Source organism: Chiloscyllium plagiosum, chromosome 7 (assembly GCF_004010195.1).
Source record: "Chiloscyllium plagiosum isolate BGI_BamShark_2017 chromosome 7, ASM401019v2, whole genome shotgun sequence".
NCBI lineage: Eukaryota > Metazoa > Chordata > Chondrichthyes > Orectolobiformes > Hemiscylliidae > Chiloscyllium > Chiloscyllium plagiosum.
In genome coordinates, this window is record NC_057716.1 from 18720760 (window position 1) to 18746155 (window position 25396).

Genomic DNA, 25396 nt, shown 5'->3' on the forward strand with positions numbered 1-25396 from the left:
TATTGGTTGTCTGCTTTACTTAATGATGAGCTAGGGCTCTATGATCATTATTCTTCCCTCCTTTTCTTGACTTCTTATAACCTTCCTCATTTTGATGTTAATGCTTTTCTCAGTTCTTTCCTCTTCTGGAGTTGCAGAGTCTTGCTGCACCACGATCATAAGTGATTTAAAACAATAAAACCATAACAACCTATGGGACTGAGCAATTTGTTTTCTCAGTACCCCAAGCACAACATCCAATCCCTCAGTCGCCAGCTTAGACAGAATCTAATCTACAGGAGACAACACAATAATTTGAAAAGATTACTGCAGCTCCCCTGCAACTTCCATCACTGAAACAATTGACTTATTCCAATATCACTGAGGACTCTGTGGGAAGCTAGGGAAGTGATTGCTGAGCTCCTTGCTGAGATATTTGTATTATCGATAGTCACAGTAGAGGTGCCAGAAGACTGGAGGTTGGCTAACGTGGTGCCACTATTTAAGAAAGGTGGTAAGGAAAGTCAGGGAACTATAGACCGGTGAGCCTGAAGTCAGTGGTGAGCTAGTTATTAGAGGGATTCCTGAGGGATAGGATGTACATGTATTTGGAAAGGCAAGGACTGATTAGGGATAGTTAACATGGCTTTGTGCATGGGAAAACACGTCTCACAAACTTAATTGAGTTGTTTGAAAAAGTGACAAAGAGGATTGATGAGGGCAGAGTGGTAGACGTGATATATATGGACTACAGTAAGGTGTTCAACAAAGTTCCCCATGGGACACTGGTTAACAAGGTTAGATCGCATGGGATATAGGGACGACTAGCCATTTGGATACAGAACTGGCTCAAAGGTAAAAGACTGAGGGTGGTAGTGGAGGATTGTTTTTCAGACTGGAGGCCTGTGACCAGTAGAGTGCCACAAGAATCGGTGCTGGGTCCACAAATTTTTGTTATTTATATAAATGATTTGGATGTGAGCATAAGAGATATAGTTAGTAAGTTTGCAGATAACACCAAAATTGGAGGTTTGGTGGACAGCGAAGAAGGTTACCTCAGATGGGCCAATGGACTGAGGAGTGGCAGATGGAGATAATTTAGACAAATGCAAATTGCTGATTTTGGGAATGCAAATCTTAGAAGGACTTATACACTTAACGGAAAAGTCCTAGGGAGTGTTGCTGAACAAAGAGACCTTGGAGTGCAGGTTCATAGCTCCTTGGAAGTACAGTCGCAGATAGATAGGATAGTGAAGAAGGCGTTTGGTATGCTTTCCTTTATTGGTCAGAGTACTGAGTACAGGTGTTGGGAGGTCATGTGGTGGCTGTCCAGGACATTGGTTAGGCCACTTTTGGAATATTGTATACAATTCTGGTCTCCTTCCTATCAGAACAATGATGTGAAACTTGAAAGGGTTCAGAAAAGATTTATAAGGGTTGGAGGATTTGAGTTATAGGGAAAGGTTGAATAGGTTGGAGCTGTTTTCCCTGGAGTGTTGGAGGCTGAGGGGTAATCTTAAAGAGGTGTATAAAATCATGATGACATGGATAGGATAATTAGACAAAGTCTTTTCCTTGGGTTGGGGGGAGAGGTCCAGAACTAGAGGGCATAGGTTTAGGGTGAGAGGGGAAAGATATAAAAGGGACCTAAGGGGCAACTTTTTCACACAGAGGGTGGTATGTGTATGGAATGAGCTGCCAGAGGAAACAGTGGAGGCTGGTACAATTACAACATTTAAAAGGAATTTGGATGGGTATATGAGTTGGAAGGGTTTGGAGGGATATGGGCTGCTTGCTGGCAGGTGGGACTAGATTGTTATGGGATGTCTGGTCAGCATGGATGAGTTGGACTCAAGGGTCTTTTTACGTGCTGTACACCTTCATGACTCTATGATACCATCACCTTCAAGTCACACAACCCCAACTTGGAAAGTGATCCCTCACCTCCGCAGTGTCAACATCCTGGATTTTCTTGCCCTACTCCATCATCAGAGCACTATTATCTTAAAGAGGTTTATCACATGCTCCTGGGGCAAATTAGGGATGGGTAGCAAATGTGACCATGCCAACCGTGTACACGTCCCAATAAAGAGAAATGAATACTGCATTGCCTGTAATAGTGAATAAGTACAACCCATTACCAGCACTGATGAATGTCTTTCTCAGATTTATACCATTAGCATATTACACAGTGCTGCACATCATAGTCACTCACCAGCCAGACACATAATGCAGAGTGTTCAGCCATTCTCAGATGACATTGTGTTTCACTGTGATAGATGCAGCCATAAAGGCTATTGGAAATCAATATATATGTTTGTTCTTTCATCTGGTAGTTATCAAATGGCACTAGGCAGTGGGTCGGGCGGCATTTCCTGAATGATACGTCAAACACAGATCCTGAGATTGCTTGATGCTTCCCCATTTGTTATCTCCCACTAATTACAGTGAATGCGTCCCCAGAGATAACAGTACATTATCCCCAGTCAGTAAATTATCTTTTCAGTTTACAGTAAATTACGCACAAAGTTCACAATACACTGCAATCATTACACTGTATAACCCGAGATATTGCAGTGTATTACCCCATTCAAAACAGTAATATGCTCACAAAGTTTACGAGACTTTACTGCAAGATTACAGATTATTATCTCAAATGTTACAGTACATTACCCCCAGAGATTATATTACAGCAGATTATAGTTTGTTAGTCTCAGGATTACAGCCCTGAAGAAGGGCTTATGCCCGAAACGTCGATTCTCCTGTTCCCTGGATGCTGCCTGACCTGCTGCGCTTTTCCAGCAACACATTTTCAGCTCTGATCTCCAGCATCTGCAGACCTCACTTTCTCCTCAGGATTACAGTAGGATTACTTCAGTAAATTATCCCATTCATTACATTATGTTGCCCCCAGAAATCATAAAATATTATCCCTCGAAATCACAATACATTTTGCTCAGAAATCACAATATATAATCCCTAGAGAGTGCAGTACATTATTCCCAGTTTTTTTAGTACAGCATCCTCGAGACTACAGTACATTACCTCCAATAAATAGTCCATTGCTGACAGATTTGGCAGGACCTGACCACAGCTAAGGCCCGCCTCTTCACATTGATTGATGATGTCTGCACCAATCAGCGGTTCTGATCCCACCTACCGCCACTGATTGACAGGCGGCGCGGTGACCCGGAACTGGATGTTTGCAAGCGCTGACTCCAAGTGCCGTGGCTGCCACAGCAACGGGTAAGCGGCATGGACAAACGATGGGAGGCGGTGAGTACCTCGTCCTACTTGGGGGTTGGTGGGGGTAGAAGGAGGAGGTGTGCACCCTACCCCGTGTCGTCTGGGGCTCCATTCCGGACCTGCAGATCCCCCTCTGAGTAACAGCTACTTATCGAGGGGCTGGGTGTGGTGGCTGTTGGCCTCAGTACCCTGGGACTGACCCCATCCTAATGGACTCTTGCTAAACGGGTGTCAGTGTCGTTGCATAAAACTGGAGAAATGCTAAGTACGTAATGGGGAAAGTGCAGAATTGATTTATAAGAATGGTTGCAGAAATGAGAAACTTTATTTTGAGGATAGATTGAAGCAGTTGGGACTGTTCTCCATGGAAAGAAGAGGCCTGAGAGGAGATTCAATGAAGATTTTCAAAAGTATGAGCGGGCAGGATAGAGTAGATAGGGAGAAGCTTGTAAAAGGAACATGAAAGAGAGAGCATAGATTTAAATGATGTGAGCAAAAAAGAAACCGTTTCATGCAGTGAGTAGTTAGGGTATGGAATACATCACCTGGAAATGTGTTGGTGGCAGATTCAGTTGAGACCTTCAAATGGGCATTGGATGATTATTTGATAGTAATAGTGTGCAGGGGTATGGTCAAAAAGCAGCAGATTGACATAAGGGAATGATGTTTATTCAAAGAGTCAGTGGACCAAATGGTTTCTTTCTGCACTTTGCAGAATAAGAGTCAAAAAGTGTGGTGCTGGAAAAACACAACTAGGAGAAAGTGAGGACTGCAGATGCTGTAAATCAGCTGAAAAATGTGTTGCTGGAAAAGCGCAGCAGGTCAGGCAGCATCCAAGGAGCAGGAGAATTGACATTTGGGGCATAAACCCTTCATCTGGAATGTGGCGTGGGGGAAAGGAGCCTGAGAGATAAATGGGAGGATAGGGGTGGGGCTGGTGGTTAGATAGTTGAGAAGGTGATAGGTAGGTGGAGCAGAGATGATAGTGATAGGTCAGAAGGTAGGGTGGAGCAGATAGGTGGGAAGGAATATAGAGAGGTCGAACTCTGATCTCCAGCATCTGCAGTCCTCACTTTCTCTTAATTCTGTGAACAATTAAACTCTGGAAATTATAATGCCTGATCCCAGTGGAGAATATCCACATGCTTTAAAAAGAAAACAGAGAAAAGGCAAGATTACCTGCATTTAATAATTTGTTTCAGAAAGATTCATGTAAGAGGATTGATAAAGCAGAAGTTAAAATTTATTTTGCAAGAGAAATGTGATGATGAACCGGTCACCTTAACATGAATGGTGGGAAAGATATATTGCCCACCTATTCCGAGGATTGCAAATTACAGTCAGCTTGATACTCAGTTTGTACTTTCCTCCATTGCTTTTCCAGCAATTTCTGCTTTTGTTTGATTTACAGCATCTGCAGTTCTTTTGGTCTTTATTGAAATCTCAGTTATTGGACTCTGAGAGTTTCAGATCCAAGGGAATTGGCTATTGAAAAGTTCAATTTTCTGGGGCAGTTTCCACGGAGTCAACAACATTGGGTGTTATGCATGATCATGACATACAACGCCTGTCCAAGTTGCATCAACGATTATCTGGGCCAATGAAATCCCAGTTGCAAGTGAAAATGGAAAAATGTCGAAGAAACAACATCTTTTGGAGTGCTGAGAATTTGAACTCATGGATTTCATGTGCAAATTTTGTGCTTTTGTGACAATCTTACTCTGCCTCACATCAGCCAAACTAATTTTGAATTCTTGAATTGTCTCCACTTGCTTCCTGAAGGAGTTGTTTCTTCCTCATTTTCACTTCCTTGGGCACTGGTCGCTTTGCCATTCTGTGGCCCTGCATCACCTGTTGGGCCCCAACTGTCTGTCCTGAACATCCCAATCCCAAACCTGACTATGAGACGGGGGGAACTTGGCTGATTCCCCTGCTGCCTTCCCAAGCCATTGAGTTCATCCCGAGATATGGGTTCAGAGCTCAAATGTAAGCAATTGCTGTCCTGACAGAGAGAGGGTCATAGAGATGTACAGCACGGAAACAGATCCTTCGGTTCAACCCGTCCATGCCGACCAGACATCCAACCCAATCTAGTCTCATTTGCCAATGCTTAGCCCATATCCCTCTATTCATATACTCATCCAGATGCCTTTTAAATGTTGTAATTGTCCCAGCCTCCACCAGTTCCCCTGGCAACACATTCCGTACATACACCATGACTAATGTTCGCACCTGGGGTTTGAACTAGCAATGTTTTGGTCTTTATTTGAGTTACCAGGAAAGCAGCCCAACATTTTCAACATGTCAGATGAGGCTGATAGCTCCATCATTTGTGGAATTTGACCAGAATCAATTAAGAATTGATTTTATTAATCAGGTCAATTTGGTGTCATGAAGACCTTTGTGTGATTCTATTTGGCATGAGAATGGTTGTTAAGCAATCTCCAATCCCTCACTCTCTTCAAAAATATCATTTCACTGACAGTGAATGGTCATTTCTATATTGTCAGCCCAAAGAGGAAGAATATTCAACATATTGTGTTTTAAATTTGGTGACAAGATTTCCAAATCCCTCTGTCACAGCTGTCATGTGGATGGTCTATCAGCTAATCCACTTTCTGAAGGTGGATTTAAAGTAGGATTAGTTTGAAGTAAGGTTGCTGCTGACCCATTTACTGAGGCTCAAGGAGCGCAGCCACCATGAAGAAGAAGCAAGTGGTGAGAAGCTAGAATTTAAGTTTGGTCTGGAAAAGGGAATCAGGTTAACATTTGTCATACTGAATCCCACTGGAAGTACTAACCTTTATTCAAGTGCTGATAGGGTTTGTGTGGATTTAATTTTTTTTTCTGTTTTTATTTTGAGTGCTGGCGTGAGAGATTTACAGCAGAACTTAGAGTTCAGTGTGAAGAACTCTAACCTTGCATTAGGAATAACTAACAGTTGCCAGCACATTGCTGGAACCAAAATCATTTTGTGATAATTGGTTAGAGGGATTGTATAGTCGCTGGTCTGAGGAATTGTTTGTTCCCAATAACCACTAGTTAGTGGGATTATTTGGCTAGTGGCCTCATCACTAAGAGGGAATTATTACAAGTCAGTCATTGTATTGCCGGGTAAAGATGATCTCTGTATAACACATTCAGTATTAGCAGGTGCAAGAATATCTCTGTGTACAGAGGAGACAAATCGGTGATTGTACAACACCAGCTATTCCTGTGTAAATACCTCCTAAATCCATCCAGTATTTACTTGACTTGACTTTCACTCTAAAAGCCCAATTTATCAGCAGTTTTCTTTTATCAAACCAATTTTGAAGAAATTAAATTTTTGTTTATATAGTTCCTTTCCTTTTATACAGAGGCCCTCAAAGTGTTTTAGATACCTACTATCATTTTCAAGCACATTGGTAATGTCCACTTTATATCTACAAACGTTCCACAAACACACATGCAATATATGATCAGAGAAACTGTTTATGGAGCTGTTGATTCAATAATAAATTTTGGTCATAACAATGAGAGGATCCCTTATTCAAATAGTTGCATTGGATCATTTATGCTCTCCTGAGGGCAGATAGAGCTTCAGTTTAGTGTTACATCTAGAAAAGAACATCCTTTACAATATCAGATTGGATTGTGGCCTCTGGGTTTCATAATGATTGTGTAAGGAACTGTGACAGAATGTCCCCAACAGACTCCAGATGGTTGATTGAATCAGGAACTGAGAGTGGTATGCATGCTGTCTAAGAGTGTCATCCTTGATACTGATGACTTTGTGGTTTTCTTTCAGCGCCCACCACGTACACTTCCACCTGTGCCAAGGTAAGACTGCTAAAACTGGTGCTGCACATAAGTCAGAAGACATAGTTGTGTGTTACTGTCCTCTGCCACCAGAGGGTAACAAACAATGTGATGAGTAAACATTTGGAAAATTATAGATCTGTGGTCGATGGCTAATTTGAGTGGAGGATGGGTAGTGAGACAGAATGCTGGGTCATTGAGTATGATGTCAAGCACTGGTCCTGGGTTGTTTGAATGGTTGGTGGCATTGGGTTGGTGGTCAGTTGGCTAGGCTGTGAGATTGGGGACTGTATTGCATTGTTAGGACTCGTATTAGGGCTATTAAGTAGTGGTCCTGGGTTGAAATAGCTGAACTATTGGATGGTTTTGCTACATGCTGGGTACTGGGACATGAGAACTGAATTAGTGTTGGTTCGGTGTATAGTGAAGTAGGTTAGGAATATGCTGTGTATTGCACAGATGGGAAGCCAGCTGTATGTTAGTTAGCTGAGGAGTGGGCCAGGTGTTGGTTTGATGGCAAATGCCTAGGTGTTGGGCAAGTGGGCAGTGAGCTATGTTAGGTAGGTGGGTAGCAGGCTGGGTATTGAGTTATGTGTTGGACGTTCAGTTCTGTGATTTGAAATTCGACTGAATGTGTTTTTTTCCTACAATGTGATTGGGTATCTTTTTGCTTTGCTAAAAGATAATTGAGTAGATTATTTCTTTCCTGCAATTTGATTTGAGTATTTTTTATGCTAGTGGTGAAATTTGATAAGGGGGAGCCATTATTATAATCAATTAGAGATGAAAAGCACTGGGATAAAACTAATAAAGTTTTTGTGATAATTGACCTCAATGTGTGTGGGAAATTGGCTTCCTTGTGTAGACTTCAAGAGAAAGGTAGCAAATCTATGGAAGCACCATCATCTGTAAGTCCCCTCCAAGTGAGTCACCATCCTGAACTGGAAATATATTGCCATTCCTTCAGTGTCACTGGATAAAAATCCTGAAACTTAACACTCATAAGTACTGTGCAACAGCATCTAAACCCCATGGGTTGTAGTGTTTCAATAAGACAGATAACCATACTTAAGGGCAATGAGAGTTGTCCATACCCAGCCAGCAAAATCCAGATCTCTTAAATTCGTTTTAGAAATAATTATGTGGACCGACCTATAAGATCACAACCTCAGTTTCTAGTAGGTGCAGGATCACTTGAAGCAATGCCATCTGTGCAACAGGAGGGTGTTATTAAAGTAGTTTTGTCTAATTTTCATGGCAGCAGAGAAATCAAGCATGATTCCTGCTTCTCACTGTCCATTCGTTAATCCCAGCTGGATGCTATGTAAGGGTTGACAGTTGACTGTGCCATCAGCTTGTACTACCACTTGGGCAAGACAACACTAGCACAATAAAAATGTGAGTCTTCAGGATTGAAGAAGAGAAAGGTGGAAGGAAGTTAAAATTTCAATATGCAACAACCATAGAAGGCTTGTGGTGCAGTGGGCAACATTGGGCCAAAAGCTGTAGGCTCAAATCATACTCTAGGACTTGACAACTAAAGAAGGTAATTCCATAACGTGGTCAAATAGGTTGAGTATCAATCCGTTTATACTTCTGACAGTTGCCATGACAGGTGTGTGATATTTCTTGTAAGCCATGTAATGGAAAGAAATTGAGTTTCGACAGTGATTATCCATAACTCCCAACTGCAACATATGTGTAAAAGTGCACGTTGGAAAAGATAGATGGATCTGATTGGTGCCAACAGCATGGGGGTTAATCCTTGTTTTGACTGAGGCAGAATTGGAACCTGCCTCCTTAGCCTATCTGTGTTGCAGTTCTTGTGCTGTCGGTTGGATTTGCATCCAGGCAGAGATCTCATGAAGAAGACAGGAATCCATACTCTAACCAACAATGGAAAATGTTTTGCTGTTGTTGATGACAGATTTGTAACTCCAGCATAATGACTGCGCCTCCTTTTGTGGATAAATGGAAATTATGTTTGACCATCCTATTAGCTGCAGAAGAAAGAAAAGGCTATGGGTTCCATTAGCAGATAGTTCAAATGCAAGGAGTTTAATGTTGTTGCTCTGAAAGTTGCTGTCTTGGCCCTATTTGGACGCATGTGTCGTATCCACTGCAATAAGAGATTATCCTCTTTCAAAGGAGGACGCAAAGACAATTCCAGGGATCAATTTTTTTCCAGAATTTAAACTCAGGGAAGTTGAATGTGTTCCCTTCGCAAAAGGAGGCGTTTTGAGATGTTCCATGTTTTTAAGATTGTGAAGGAAATTGAGAAAGTTGATAGAGTGCAGTTGTTCCCATTTGTTAAGAATTCAAGTCCCAGGGGAAAGGTTAGAAAATGATTAACTGAGGGGTAAGAGGAAAATCATAAGAACCTGTTTGCTCAGTGCCTAATCCACTTATAGAAAATGGCACATGGGGAGGAACATTGAACTGGAGGGCCAAGAAGAAATTAGACGAGTGCCTGAAAGGACAAGAGATTGAGTGATTGAGGAATAGTGACAGAACGCCTATGCTTTGGGTTGTTCTCTGATAAAGGAGGTCCCTTGTTGGGATTTTTTTCTGTTAGTCAATGTTTTAAAATATATCTGTATACTTAGCTTGTTTATTTTCTTTTTCTTGGATAATGCGCCTGAAGCAGCAAAGCTAAAGGTAGGCCTTTAATTTCAATTAATCTTCCCACAGATATCCATGATGACTTGTTATTGTATTGACAGTTCTTGTTATTTAATTGCTGGTGGGCGAAGGAGTTGCTGCATCTGTTTGCTGTCCAGCTATTTTTGCAGAAAGTTGTAGATAATGTGCTCCAGCTAAGAACAGAATTGCATACAATAATCACCAGATATTGAATGCTGTTTGGACAGGGACCAGACTGAGAGGCATCATTACCCTGCAGAATGATATTTAAATTTGAATTTAGTAAGTTTGCTTTGCAATTTCTATTTTAGTTACAATGCTCATTCAGGGTTGTTGACACTAATTTTGTTAAATTTGTTCATTTAAAATAGTGGATGAGTCCAGCATGTACTTTTCTAGTCAGATTTTTATTCTGATTCACCCACTGCCAACTCCAACACTACTGATTACATGTTTCCTCTATATAAATACATCCAGTCAAGTTCTCGTCTGCTGATTTTAATCAACCTATTCAGAGATGTTATCACACACCTCTGGAGCAGGTGAGACTTTAATTCAGGTCTTCTGGCTCAGAGGGAGGGACACTACCAGTGTGCCACAAGAAACCCCCCTCATCCAATTATCTCTTAATTATCAGATAACCATCACATGTTCACTAGCTTCATTTTGTCTCAAGCATTCCTGCCAGACAGCTGAATTTTTACTGACACACTATCATAGTTTAAGTGTGAACTTTTGAGAAATTGAGTAATGTATTTGAACCTGTACCCCAGTTAGAGATTCCCTTGCAAGAAGGATGCAATGAATCAGCCAACAAAAATATGAGAAGGCTAAAATTTCTATTTGGAGTGCAATTAGTCATAACTAATTTTCTGTCCTAAATTTCTGCTCAAAAGTATTTGTATTTCACTGAACACAATCTGCTATGAGCCAGTATAATTGAATGCTGTTTAATAGTTTAAATTTAAGAAAATATTTCTTTAAAGTATCCAATATGCTGTGATGGTATACAGGGAGAACTTTATTCTAATGTCAATATTTTTTCTTGTGAAAATTGCATGTTTTTCCTTGTGTTTAAATTGGTGGAGATGTAAATATTGGTGACTAGTAACTGGCTGTTTAATTGCTGTGTTACCTCTATCACAGATGTATCTATAAACAAAACTAGAAAGAAAAAATCCAGTGCGAGCAACGGAGTAGGTAAGTTGCATCAAAATTGCATCAGTGTCTGGTCCAACTGGTGATGGATGCAAACGTTACTGGTTTTCTAGTTTTTAATTCATTTCAACTGCATCCTTTCATTATTTGTCGTCTTCAATCTCTTACTTCTCTCTCTCTGTCTCTCTTAATCATTACTTTGAACTTCATCCTATTGTGATCACTGTTGTCTAGATGTTTCCTTCAACTTTGTTTTCTTGTCTGCTCAGATTAATTTCCCATTAGTATATCAGTATTGATTTCCAGCTTGTTGGCTTTTTACACATCCTGGATAAGAAACAAGTTATGTATACACTGTAACGATGCTGCTCCTTTAACAAGGTTGTGTTGTCCTTGTTTTTTTTTTACAGGGGGTCATAAACACAGACTCAGTCGGTCTAGGTTTGAAGGGTTTTAGGGGCAATTTGATTATAGATAACAGATACTGCCTCGGGAATAAGGCTTTCAAGTTGTTTTTAAAAAACACTTGTATAATGAATGGCAGTGACCAGTTCTCCCAGCTTAGCATTTCTCCCAAGCTTAGATTTGGTTTGGTGTTAGCAAGCAGTCAGTTGTGTAGCTGCTGGATTCAAAGAAGTAGATCCATGCTGATCCTCCCTCTCTCTGTCATCTGTTTCTTCTGTACAAACCTGTGTTGGATTTTTCCATTTTTTGCAAAGAGGTGTTTATGGGGATTGTTGCAAGTAGTTGGAAAAGCATCATTAAGTTGGGGTAGTCTGTTGGATTTTTGGATAGGTTACGTTATTCTGTATTCTGTTCTCTTTTATTTGTGTTTCATCTGGTATCTTGCAAATAATTTCTGTTTTGTTTAAAATTAAGTAGTTGGGCTAGCTGCATCACTCAAGGAATATCCACTTACATCTGCTTAAAACAACTAGCAAAGTTAGAGTTATAGAGATGTACAGCACGGAAACAGACTCTTTGGTCCAACCCATCTATGCTGACCAGATATCCCAACCCAATCTAGTCCCACCTGCCAGCACCTGGACCATATCCCTCCAAACTCTTCCTATTCATATACCCATCCAAATGCCTCTTAAATGTTGCAATTGTACCAGCCTCCACCACTTCCTCTGGCAACTCATTCCATACATGTACCACCCTCTGTGTGAAAAAGTTGCCCCTTAGGTTTCTTTTTATATCTTTCCCCTCTCGTCCTAAACCTATGCCCTCTAGTTCTGGACTCCCCGACTCCAGGGAAAAGACTTTGCCTATTTACCCTATACATGCCCCTCATAATTTTGTAAACCTCTATAAGGTCACCCCTCAGCCTTCAATGCTCCAGGGAAAACAGCTCCAGTCTGTTCAGCCTTTCCCTATAGCTTAAATCCTCCAACCCTGGCAACATCCTTGTACATCTTTTCTGAACACTTTCAAGTGTCACAACATCTTTGATGGGTCCGGGCTACTTTGTTGAAATGTTTTGAGAGGGTCTGGCCTGGTCCGTGACAACTGTATAAGCTCTGTTGTGTTTTCCCCTTTCACCATGCTGTCCAACTAAGTTGGAGTCATTGAAATATCCCATGATTCAGTCTGCGTTGTTTACTTCTTTCATTGATTTGCTTATATGTTCTTGGTGACATATTGTTAGTATAAGGCGGGCTCTGGAATACACTCATGAGTGTGATCAATCCCTTCTTATCCTCATCATTTATTTTAATGCCCCATGGTACTATTTCAATCTTGATGTTTAGTTAAGACCTTTTTAAAATTATTGTTATGTTATTTTTAATTAATACAGCTACAAATGTTGTTGTCAGCACTTGTGTAATCAGCACCTACTCCTGCCTGGAATAGTTGGGTCTCCTGATCAAAATGGAGAGTGACTCCATTTGGGCGCAGATACTATTTGAAGTGCAAATGTTTACAAATTACATGCTAGTTAAGTATAACTACTTGTTCTCTAAGTTTTACATTGAATAATTTGATCCAAGTGCTGATTCTGCAATAACCTACATATAGATTTCTCAGGATTTCAGTCAGTCAATGCAATGCGTGATGTGGCATAAAGCTGTATAGAGCAGCAGGCCTCCAAGCTTGATACCTGTTCTATGTTGATAATTTAAAGGTTTTAGTTTTAAATCATCTTTAAATTATTCTGAAAAGAGGAACGCATTGCTGAAGAATCTTGTCTTGCACTCATCAGGACAAATGCAGAATGCCAAATTTCAAACAGTCACAACAATTTATACAATTGGAGAAAAAATATGCTGATTGGTTGGCAAGCCTCTGATTTGCTATGGTGTTGCCACGGAGAGCTATGGACTCCCTATTCTAATGGTACCAAAGGAAGTGCAATGCTTGAGCATATTTCTTTTGTTTGCAGATAATGAATCTTTCCATATGAAAATATATATCACTTCTAGCAAGCCTAAATAAGCCAGGTTACACGCTTGACTAAATATCTCAAAATAAATGCTAGTGTAGCTATTAACTCAGAATTGTTCAACAATTGATGCTCAATCGAAGAATGAAGTCTAACAGTAGACGTTTTCTTTTGAGTTTTGCAAGTGCAGGCTAGTTGAACAAAGCCTGCCTATTACAAGCAACAGAAGAACATGTAACATTTGATAGGTAACAGATGAAGAGCTCAATTTGAACTACTGTGGTGTTGTCATACACTATTGTAGCTCTACAGAATGTTCACTGAATGTTGTAGACCTAATAGGATTGAGTGTATTGATGATTACCTGCATTTACTGGTATTTTTGTCTTGAAATCTTCCTGTCCTTGGGCACCAACATGTCTCTTATCCTCCCACCTGTTGCCAACCAGCGAGCTTATGGGTATACAGTTACAGAAAAATTAGCTCAATCCTGTTCACAGGACCAAGGCCCTGGCTGATTTGACTTGCTTGAAGCTGAGGACAGTTGTCAGCCCTCCGTGCCATCACAGCTAAAAGTTGCTAATTCATTAGAGACCACAACCTTGTCTGCAATTTCCCAAATGTCACCTTGGGTACAAACCTCCCAATATAGTGACAGAGTCATTGGATTGTAAAATAGTGTTGTCTTCTTTGACACTTGTCTGTCACTTTGTCCCTCAGACACATTGGTGACTTCAACTGGGCGACGCCATTCTGAAAGTATAGAACCCCTTACCCCAGACCTTCAGGATACTGCTCCAAAGAAGAAAAAGAAGAAAAAAAAACTATCAGCAGAAACTGGTGAGTACAGTCAAGCTCCTCTGACCTGTGGAATGTGGATGTATTTGAGGTGCAGATTTTAGTTTGCATTGAAATAATTGCAACGCTATTCTTGGAGGTCAGCCCACCACTGCCCAGTTAAGTGCATGTTTCAGTTAAGTGGGTATCAATCAACTGCAACTTGCTGGAATTTTCCCCCTGCTAAAAGTAGATTCTGTTATAAGCATAAATGTAGGTGGGCTGATTTGTGGGATATTGTGTGAAGCTGAGTTGAAATGGATTAGAGGATGAGGTCAGAAGATGTGTTGGGTGGTTCAAGAATATGGTGAAAAAGTGCAGAATTGTCATTTTTTTTCTGTCTTTTGCAGTTTTATCAGGTGTTGGTTCTTACACATCTATGTGCCAGGTGTGGGTTTCCATGCCTGTTGCTACATTCTCACTCATTTCCATTCCATACACATATCCCCACACACCTGTGCCATGTACGGTTCTGATGACTATTATGAACCCGCAACCATGGTGTGTTTATGGGTGTTGCACCAGCCAGCATATTTTTCCACTTGTTCTTTTCAGGTTGGGGATGTTTCAGATTAAAGCTCTGAAAAGAAAATGAGGCTCCTGTCTATTTATAAACGTTTATTCTTTGTTATAGAATTGGAAACCTCCTTCACCCAGCAGAATGCTTCTGATGTGTGCAATTTCTACACTGGACCGGATGATGAAGTTTCTCGGAAAATCAAGAAGAGAACCAAGTGCGTGTTATTAACAATAACTGTCCTGTTTTAGGTCTTGGGTCTGTCCTTTTTGTTCTTATCAAGTGTCCTCTGCCAATTATGAAGGGTATAGAAAACAAGAGAAGGGAAGTTATGCTAAACTTATACAAAACAGTCCTGCAGTCTCAGCTGGAGTATTGTCTGCAATTCTGGATGCCAGGCTTTCAAAAAAAAATGTGAAGGCATTGGAGAGGGTGCAGAAAAGAGTCATGAGAATGGTTCCATTTCCCTGATAAAGAATTTTGGTTATGTAGACTCATTGGATAAGTTGGGTCTGCTTTCCTTGGAGAAAAAGAGTGGAAATTTCTTTGGGATAGTCAAACTCTTGAGGGATCCAGACAGATTAGATGAGGAGAAAATGGTGGAAGATTCAAGAACAAAAGAACACAGAGTTAACATCGGAAAGATGTTGTGAAACTTGAAAGTGTTCAGAAATGATTTACAAGGATGTTGTCAGGGTTGGAGGATTTAAGCTATAGGGAGAGGCTGAACAGGCTGGGGCCGTTTTCCCTGGAGTGTCAGAGGCTGAGGGGTGACCTTATAAAGGTTTACAAAATTATGAGGGGCATGGAGAGGGTAAATAGACAAAGTCCTTTCCCTGGGGTCGGGGAGTCCAGAACTAGAGGGCATAGGTTTAGGGTGAGAGGGGAAAGATATAAAAGAGACCTAAGGGGCAACGTTTTCACACAGAGGGTGGTACATGTATGGAATGAGCTGCCAGAGGAAGTGGTGGAGGCTGGTACAATTGCAACATTTAAGAGGCATTTGGATGGGTGTATGAATGGAAAGGTTTGGAGGAATATGGGCCAAGTGCTGGCAGGTGGGATTTGAATGGGTTGGGATATCTGGTCGGCATAGACAGGTTGGACCAAAGAGTCTGTTTCCCTGCTGTACGTCTCTGACTCTATGTGAAGCAATAGGGACATGAAGAGAAACCTTTTCACACAGCAAGTGATTGGGATCTGAAAGCTGACTGGCAGTGTGAGGAAGGCAGGTTTAATCAAGATTTTTAATCAGAAATTGGATAATAATTTGAGCAATGCACTGGAATTTAGGGAGGTGGAGAATCTCATCCAAAATTGCCCTTGAAGTTGTGGCGATGAGCATGGTGGAGACGATGCCCAAGATTGGTATTGCTCAGCTCCTTGTTGACCAGTTTAGTTATCCTCATGAGTGATTAGCAACCTTTCATTGAGTGATCTTCCCTCTCTTATTTCCTTCATTCAACAGTATTCAAAAAATAATTCTAACACCACTTTATTAAATTAACAACCAGGAGAACACGGCCTGCTGGCTACAGCAATGAACTTGAAGTGGAAGAAGAGGACATTATCGGTGAGGGGCAGGTTCCCCGGCCCCAAGGTCCTATTTTTGCTATATCAGCTGGTTCCAGCCAGCCTGTGGACAAAGTCTTTCTGGAACGAAGCCGTAAGTAATTGTACTGGTTCTAGATGGGTACTATTGGTATTCAAGGAGGCAGTTAGCCATATAGATGTTGGGAGAGTTTAAGAAACCATAAATGCTGTGTGAAGCAAGTCTGTAAGAAGGATTGGGAATTTATTGTATTCAAACATAGGAACGCACCATTTGGCTCAACTGATACATGCCAGTATTGACACTCCAGGTGAACCCTTGCGACCCTCCTTCACCTAACCCCATCAAGCAGGTCCTTCCATTCCTTTCTCTTCACATGTACTGTTTTCTTGAAAGCATTTGTGCTCTTCACTTCACCCACTCCTTATTCTTGTTCTTGTCAGTCACTGATAAAGAGGACTCTTCTAAACATCCTATTGGATTATTTAGTGACTATTTCTGACAGCTATTTTTGGTCTTACTGAAAAGTGGAACCATTTTCCATGTGTTTGCTCTCTCAAACTCTTACTTTAAAAAAAACCTCAAGTCAAGATAATCCCAAAATCTCTTTTATAAAAGAAGCAAGACTCATCATCTATGTTTCCTGTTAGGCATAAATTTGTAGTTTTGATAATTTGCTGTTCCTCTTTGTATTCCTTGATAATGTTAGGAAATACTAAACTTAATTTCATAATTTATAGTCAGAGTCATAGAGATGTACAGCATGGAAACAGACCTTTCAGTCCAACCTGTCCATGCCGACCAGATATCCCAACCCAATCTAGTCCCACCTACCAGCACCCGGCCCATATCCCTCCAGACTCTTCCTATTTATACACCCATCCAAATGCCTCTTAAATTTTTCAATTGTACCAGTCTCCACCACTTCCTCTGGCAGCTCATTCCATACACATACCACCCTCTGTGTGAAAAAGTTGCCCCGTAGGTCTCTTTTATATCTTTCTCCTCTTGCCCTAAACCTATGCCCTCTAGTTCTAGACTCCCTGACCCCAGAGAAAAAATTTATCTTCACTTTAATTGTTTTTTGACTTTCTGAGCCTTTGTGTTCATTTGTCCTCCCCTTTGTAATTCCTGTTATTCACAACAATCATGTGAAAAAGACTGTAGAAGCAGAAACAAAGAACTACAACACTTGGCAACAATTCCACTGCGGAATCAAAGCAATAATATTATTGTTGGAAAAAACTGATCCAAAGAAGGGCAATCAGGAGACCAGTAGCCTTGTGGAGAGAGATTAGGCAGCAAAATTGTAAAAACTGCATCTTTTTATTTAACTTTATTTTTGATTGTGAACTGAATTGGTGAAAAGGATTGTTTTACAGTAAAGGACTTAGAAAGTATGTTGCTGAAACTCATTGTGGGCCATATTTACACTGTTACTTTGCAAGCAGTGAGGGTAAGTTGTAAATAGTTACCACGGCTCTGAGGCACATACAAAGTAAGATTCATTCAGCATCAAGTAGCTCTAATTTGAGCACTTGTGACCAATTGTGGATGCCAAAGGTCATCAACCTGACAACAACTATCTGATTGGTTTCTATTTAGTTGAACCTGGGTGCAAACAATACAATGAAAAGCCCTCTGACGTCTGGGAAAGGCGGTGGTGTGTCAGTCTCCGACGAAAATAACAAGAGCTAAAGAAAGCCAGTTGTTTTCCCCTACCAGCTGCTGTGAGCTGTTGCTTTTAACCAATATGTCAGAGACTTATCATACATAAACCAATTACTCTATGCCTCCTGTGAAGTGAAATAACCTGAAAGAAAAATCAAAGAATTGAAGGAATTGGGAAACTAAAGAAAAACCCTATAGGCTGTACTATTGAACTGTTTCCCCAGTATTTTTATTATTATTGCTCTATCATAACACAAATGTATTTGTCTGTATATGGAGAGTTTTTAGAAGATGGTGAGGATTTGAGTTTTAACTAGTAATGATATGTGAACAGTTCACCTTTTTACCTGTGGTTGAATCTATTTATTTGTAATAAATCTTAAGTATAAAAACCTGGCCTGTGTTTCTTGTTAACCTGAGTCTATCAGACAGATACGTTGGGGACTTTGGTATGTTGATCATTTTTTAAAAATGTTTATGACTCAAGGAATAATGGGCTTCATGTCCGCAAGCTACCCTAATGAGGCATAGGTTTCCTTATTGAGGGGAGAAAGTTTAATCCCATCCTTGTGTTTAAATCTCTTCTTGGCTTATCTGAAGTTCTAACCTTCTCCAGTTTTCTTTATTCCTCCAGTCTCTTACACATTTCTGGTCTCCTTCGTGTCCCCATTGGTCCCCTTCGTGCCTTCAGTTGTCTAGACTCTGGAATTTACTTCTTAAGTGTCTCCATCTTTCTTCTCATTTAATGTGTTATTTAAAACCTAGCAGTTTTACCAAACCTTTGGTCGTGTGTCCTGATCATTTTTGGCTCAGAAGTAGAACTTCAGATTTGTTACAGTGTGGAAGGAGGTTATTCGGCTCATTGTGCCTGTACCGGCTACTTAGTGTCATGCTCCTGCCTTCTCCCCATAACCTTACATGCTGTTCCTTTTCAAATAACCATCTAATTCTTGTTTGCCTCAATTGAACCTGTCTCCACCACATTATCAGATGGTGCATTTCTTTGCATTCAACTTCATCTGCTACCAATCCACTCACTCCATTAACTTGTTTACATTCTTATAAAGTTCAACACTATCTCCCTCGCTATTTATAATGTTTCCAATTTTTGTATCATCTGCAAATCTTGAAATTGTGCCCTTTATGCCAAGGTCTAGATCACTGAACATATTAGGAAAAGCAAGGGTCCCAACACTGGCCCTTGGGAAGCTCCATACAAACCTTCACCGAGTTCGATTACGCTGCGACCTTCTGACTCAATGTGTTTGTTGCAATATTGTTGCTCTCCCATTATTTCCTTTAACTCTAATTTTGCTCACAAGTCTGTTGTATGGCACTGTATCAATTACTTTTTGGAAGTCTGTGTACACCACATCAACAGTGTGGTTCTGATCAACTCACTGTATTATTTCTTTTTAAAAAAAAAACTCCAAGTTCGTTAAACATAATTGTCCCTTAAATCTATGTTGGTTTTCCTTAATTAATCTGAATTTGTTTATGTGAGTATCGATTTTGAACTGAATTAGTGTTTCTGTATTTCTAGAATTGATATACTTGTGATAAAGTGGATGTTAAAGGCGTTATGCAATTGCAATCAACTATTATTAACTCCTCTCACTTGTATTTCCAAGGGTCATCGGGTAATCTGGCACTGATAGCTTCTGTGCAAAGATATGCAGGCATTCGTGGGAATGGATAAATTTTTCACTTCTCTCTTCTCTCCTAAGAAAGAGGAGATGATAGCATAGTTGTAATTTCACTGACTAGAGGCTAAAGCAAATGCCCTATGACGTGGATTCAAATCCAACTGGAGATTGTGATATTTAAATTCAATTCTTAAAATTTGGAATATAAAGCCAGTCTCAATTATAGTGGCACAGAACTATCATTGTTTGTCATAAAAATCTACTGGTTCCTTAATGTCCTTTAGGAAAGAAAATGTGTCAGCAAATCCCTATCTGGTCTGACCAACATGTGACGCCAGACCAACAATAATGTAGTTGATTCTCAAATTGCTCTCCGAAGTGGCCTGGTAAGTCACTCTGTTCAAAGGAAATTGGGGATCAGAAACAAATACTGGATTTGACCTGACAGTTCTTCACTGAGTTAAAAATCACACAACACCAGGTTATAGTCCAACAGGTTTAATTGGAAGCACACTAGCTTTTGGAGCGACACTCCTTCATCAGGTGATAGTGGAGGGCTCGATCGTAACACTAAATTTTTGCTATAAATTCTGTGTGATGTAACTGAAATTATACATTGAAAAACTGATTGTCTGTTAAGCCTTTCATCTGTTAGAATACAGTGATAGTTTCACTTCTTTCATGTGTAAATCACAAAACCTTTTTTTTAAAGTTGCATTCTCGGGTTAGCTGTTAATAATGGTGATAGCTAGACAATATGTTGAAGGTGTTGGCCCCCTGTGTTCTCTGTCTATGCCATGATGTTTAGATTTATCTCACTTTTTAGATGAGAATCAGAGTTTTATATAACTTCATGCAGTTTTTGAGCTCAGAGTTCTACATGAATGCAAGCAGTTTTTGAGCAAAGTACAATGTCACTCTGCAAGTACAAATTCACCCCACAAAATATGTGTGCATGTGGGTCTTTGTCTGTCTGTGTGTGTGTGTATCTGTCTGGGGTGGGGGTTGTGTGTGTAGTGAGTGCAGAGTGTCTTAAGTCTGTGAGGGGGTGCATGTGGGAGGGTGTGTGTGCGCCTGTGTGTACCTGTGCCCGTGTGTGTAGGAATATCTGTGTGTGTAGTGCAATGGTGATCACCTGTAATGTGACATGAACCAAGGTCCCGGTTGAGGCCCTCCCTATGGGTACCAAACTTAGCTATCAGCCGTTCTCCACTGAAGTTGTGAACGGCTATGCTATCTTATTTTAAAATGTTGTACATTGCTTCCACAGGTCGATTTCAGGCCACAGACAGGTTGGAGATACAGAAATCTGCTGAGCAGGTTGATGTGTACATGGAGGTCAAGCCCACCTTGACAACCAGAGATGTCTCTTTACAGGTACACCGTGGATTTAGGTAAGGGAAACCTGTGATGGCAACAGTGCGGATTGTACCAGGAAATGAGAGTTGTCATTTAAACTCTTTCCACTTGAGACTGTTTTAGGTAATTATTTATTAGCTTAAGTAATTAGGAGTTCAGTTGTCCAATTCTTTCAGAGCACTTATCAAAAGCCTACTAAGGCAAAGATAATGTGTGCAGAAAATGAATAGCAAATCCTTGTTGCTAATTGTTCTTGGGTATTAGACTATCTGTTCACATTACCACATTTTAAAAAAAGACTTGCCTTTATATAAAAATGTAAAAACAAAATACTGTAGATGCTGCAGATCTGAAATAAAACAAGGAAAGTAATGCAAAAACTGAGCATGCCTGGCAGCTTGCTCTGTGAAGAGAGAAACCATTAACATTTCCAGTCCAATGACTCTTCTTTGGAACATTCCAGTTTCTGAAAATGTTATACTGCCACTCTTGAAGTGTAGTCACATAGGAAACATGCTGTCCAATTTGCAAGTTAACTCTTATAAACAATCTGATAAATGGCTAGAACTGGCCTTTTTGTTTTCAAATAATGGCTTCGTGATTCGTTCAGAATATGGCTGCACCCCTTCTAAAGCTAATAGATCTTTCCCAACAAAACTGAGACGTTACAACTGATGTAGTCAAGCCAGAGCTCTGTACTGGTGAAACGTAATTTTCTCACTTTGTATTACAGACCAATTGATGTGAAGGCCAGCATTGTATTAATCTTTAAAATTACTATTTGAATCTGTCTGTTAATTTTGAGATTTTGAAATTTTGGACTGTAACTCTCTCTGCTCTTTACACTTCCCTGCTTCTGAGCTTCTCAACATTTAGTAAAGAAAAACTCTGTTCTATCTATCTTTGGTCCAAATGAATGACCTCTCATTTCCTCACATTGAATCGATCTGCCACAATTTTGCACACTCACTTAGTCTTTTTTTCAAAAGAGTGTCATGGGTTGCATTGTAAAGTAAAGCTCTCTCTACACTGCTTCATAAACATTTGGATGGCAGGTACATCGTAATAGAGATTAGGGATCCCTTTACCATGTTCCCATCAGTCTAAGGATTCCCCTTTTAATTCCTACTGCAGGCATTTGCTAGTTGGGTACAGTTTTTGTGCTGTGGCCACATGTCAGATCCATTGACTGGAGATAATGTTGATCCCAAGATCCTGATCAGAAGGAACACACAATTTGCCTGGAGCACAATGGCTGCATCCGTTGGATCTTCTTGTTTCTGATTTACTTCTAAAATTTTTCTTCAAAATGTATGGATGTCACACTGGGTATATAATGCACTTTATTTCCTCTCTCCTCAGGATAATTGGGCTTTTCTCACAAGGGTTTCTGTCTGGATACATGGTGTGGAATATCATTGTAGTTTATGCACTGTCAGGTAACAATTTCTCTGAACTCCCAAATCTACTGCAACAATACAGCATGTTGGTCTACCCAGGACAGTGTCTCCTGTACATGCTGCTTGCCATCAGCACTGTCTCTGCATTTGACAGGTAAGAAGGTGAGGGAAGGATAGATATTTTTCAGCCATCTGGGCTCCCAAATATCCCTCAAAATATGTACCCAACTACATGGTTCGGCTTCCAATGTGCAATTCACTCACTGATTATACATCAGTTAACATTTCCTTGAGTGGTTCAGTTTTGAGAGAGTTTTGCTAAATTTTTTTGCAAGAGCACATTTCCTCCATTGTCTTTATGACAGGCATCTTGATGACTGCAGAATGTGCATTGCAAAATGTGAGTTTGGATTTACCTATGATTCCCCCAGTTGGGGGTCTCAATTTGTGATTCACCCACTTGGTGTTTGTGATTCCCTGTTGAGTGACCACTGGTTTGTGGTCACTCAACAAGAGCTTTGTGTCTGTGATTCCTCCCACACGGTGATGACATGTTTAATTATTTCTCCTTATATTGGGAGTAACTCCTACAGAAGCGCTGTAAGATAAATAGATGCTGGTTCCCAAGAAGAGTTTATGGATCACTTCATTCGGAAGTTTGAAAGCCAGAAGTGCAATGCTAGTAACAACCAAACTGGTACCATATAAAAGTAACCAATTAAAGGGAAATCTTGGAATAAAAGCATTAAAACATATTGATACTTTTGGAAAACTCAGTAGGTATCTAAACTTTAACAGTGGCAGGTTTGATCAAAAAAGAAGTTGGCAATGACTTAGGTACAAAGAAACCCATGGAGCAAGTGTGAGTCTGCAGGAAGTGACAGATTTCCAGTGTAGGTGATGTTGCTTAAGGTGGTTGTTACACGGTGGCACCCGTTTTATGGTCTGGACAGTTTGCAAGGAGATGAAACCGACTTTCAGGCCACCTGTAAGTTGCCAAGTTTCAGATCACCTTGCAACAAGTGGCACAGATCTGCTTCTGCCTGTCTGCTGACCTGGACCCACTGCCATTTCTCAGATCAGTATGCCAGATCTTACTGGTGTTTTTGGTGGTGTTGACACTATTTCTATTTTTCTATTATTTTTCTAATTTTCGGTTTAGGACTGAGAGCTCAAGAAAATTAAGATTAGCTTAACCATCACCCCTTGACATTCAACTGAATCCCCCATTATCAACATCCTGTGGGGTGCCACTGATCAAAAATTGAACATGCCCCATAAATATAGTGGCTACAAGAGCAAGCCAGAAACTAGGAATTCTGCAACAAGTAACTCATCTCCTGAATCCTCCAAATCCTGTCCACCATCTACAAGGCATGAGTCAGGGGTGTTTTGGAATACTCCCCACTTACCTGATGGTTGGAGCTCCAAAAACACTAAAGAAGCATGACCATCCAGAACGTAGCAGCCTGCATGATTGGCACCACATTCACAAGCATCGACGCCCTCCACCGATGCTCAGTAGCAGCAGTGTGTACAATCTATAAGATCCATTGCGGAATTTCTCTAAAGATCCTTAGACATCACCTTCCAAACTCATGACCACTTCCATCTATAAGGACAAGGCCAGAGGATACGTGGGAACACCACCACCTGCAATTACCTTCACTCTTCCTTCACTGTTGCTAGTTTGAAATCTTGGAATTCTCACCCTAAGGACATTGTGGGCCAACCTACAGCAAGTGGACTGCAGCTGTTAAAGAAGGCAGCTCACCAGCACCCTTTCGAGGGGAAACTAGGGATGGGCAATAAATGCTGGCCAGCCAGTGATGCCCACACCTCTCAAATCAATTTAAAAAGATAAATACGTTGTTAAGTTTTATTTATGTTTGTGTAAAATGTTTTCGTGAAGTGTGGTTAGCAGTTTTCAGGAGAAAGTGAGGACTGCAGATGCTGTGGATCTCCTCTACATTGGGGAGACAGGCCGCCTACTTGCGGAACGTTTCAGGGAACGCCTCTGGGACACCCGTACCAATCAACCAACACAACTGCCCCATGGCTGAACACTTTAACTCCCCCTCCCACTCCGCCAAGGACATGCAGATCCTTGGCCTCCTCCATTGCCAGACCCTGGCCACACGACGCCTGGATGAAGAGCGCCTCGTCTTCCGCTTAGGATCCCTCCAACCACGGGATGAATGTAGATTTCTCCAGCTTCCTCATTTCCCCTCCCCCCACCTTATCTCCGTCCCAACCGCCGGATTCAGCACCGCCCTCTTGACCTGCAATCTTCTTCCCGACCTCTCCGTGCCCACCCCCTCTCCAGCCTATCACCCTCACCTCCTTCCACCTATCGTATTCCCAGCGCCCCTCCCCTAAATTCCCCCCAACCCCTCCATCTTTTATCTCAGCCCGCTTGGCACACCAGCCTTATGCCTGAAACATCGATTCTTCTCCCTCTCGGATGCTGCCTGGCCTGCTGCGCTTTTCCAGCACCACACTTTTCAACAACTAGTGGTTTTCAGGAAAAAGCATCATGGTTCGTGCAGCCATTGAACGGTAAAACATATGAGTCCCTGTGACTAAAGGATCCATACACCATCAGACAGTTGCAAGTCTACTTAATGCCAGCCAATCTGTCATCTATACCTGACCTGGAAGCAGGATCCTGTCCATCATTGGGTACAACACTACTCACCATTACACACGCTTTTGCTCTCTCTAACCTGCCTACCATCCTTGTGCAGTTTCTTCTCTCCCAGACCCCTCGTATACAGCTAGGGTCCCTCCGATCCAGCTACCCCAAAACTGGTAGTATCCAAAATCCAGATGTTGTCATAATCTTTCATGTGGTAAAAACAATGACTGCAGATGCTGGAAACCAGATTCTGGATTAGTGGTGCTGGAAGAGCACAGCAGTTCAGGCAGCATCCAAGGAGCTTCGAAATCGACGTTTCGGGCAAAAGCCCTTCATCAGGAATAAAGGCTTTCATGTGTCAATTCTAATTCTTAAAAAGTATATGTATTATTTAAGTTTACCTGGACAATGTAGTTTGGTCCTGCATTGGCAAGGTGTTCCTATAGATTGGTTACTTGCACCCTATTCTGTGCTCAAACTGCCACTTGACCTCACCCAACCCAGCTTGATCAATACTGTCCACCGCTTGTACTGCCTACCCCAAAGTCTGAAAATAAACATAT

At 41.0% G+C, this 25396-nt stretch overlaps 1 protein-coding gene across 5 annotated transcripts in view; it reads left to right on the plus strand.

Annotated features, from left to right (window-relative positions):
* Positions 1-2946: 2946 nt before the first annotated feature.
* LOC122551371 (transmembrane protein 237-like) overlaps positions 2947-25396 on the plus strand; it is a 33814-nt gene continuing 11364 nt past the window's right edge. The window contains exons 1-9 of one of the 5 annotated variants that reach the window (XM_043693135.1): positions 2947-3255; positions 7016-7047; positions 9671-9684; positions 10816-10869; positions 13934-14053; positions 14685-14784; positions 16082-16233; positions 20707-20830; positions 22158-22349. In XM_043693135.1, coding sequence (XP_043549070.1) covers positions 3235-3255; positions 7016-7047; positions 9671-9684; positions 10816-10869; positions 13934-14053; positions 14685-14784; positions 16082-16233; positions 20707-20830; positions 22158-22349 — 809 coding nt within the window. In that variant the 5' untranslated portion in view covers positions 2947-3234. Of the gene's footprint in view, positions 3256-5691; positions 5944-7015; positions 7048-9670; positions 9685-9722; positions 9952-10815; positions 10870-13933; positions 14054-14684; positions 14785-16081; positions 16234-20706; positions 20831-22157; positions 22350-25396 lie in introns of those variants that run through there. The other 4 variants (XM_043693136.1, XM_043693137.1, XM_043693138.1 and 1 more) reach the window with 4 other exon arrangements.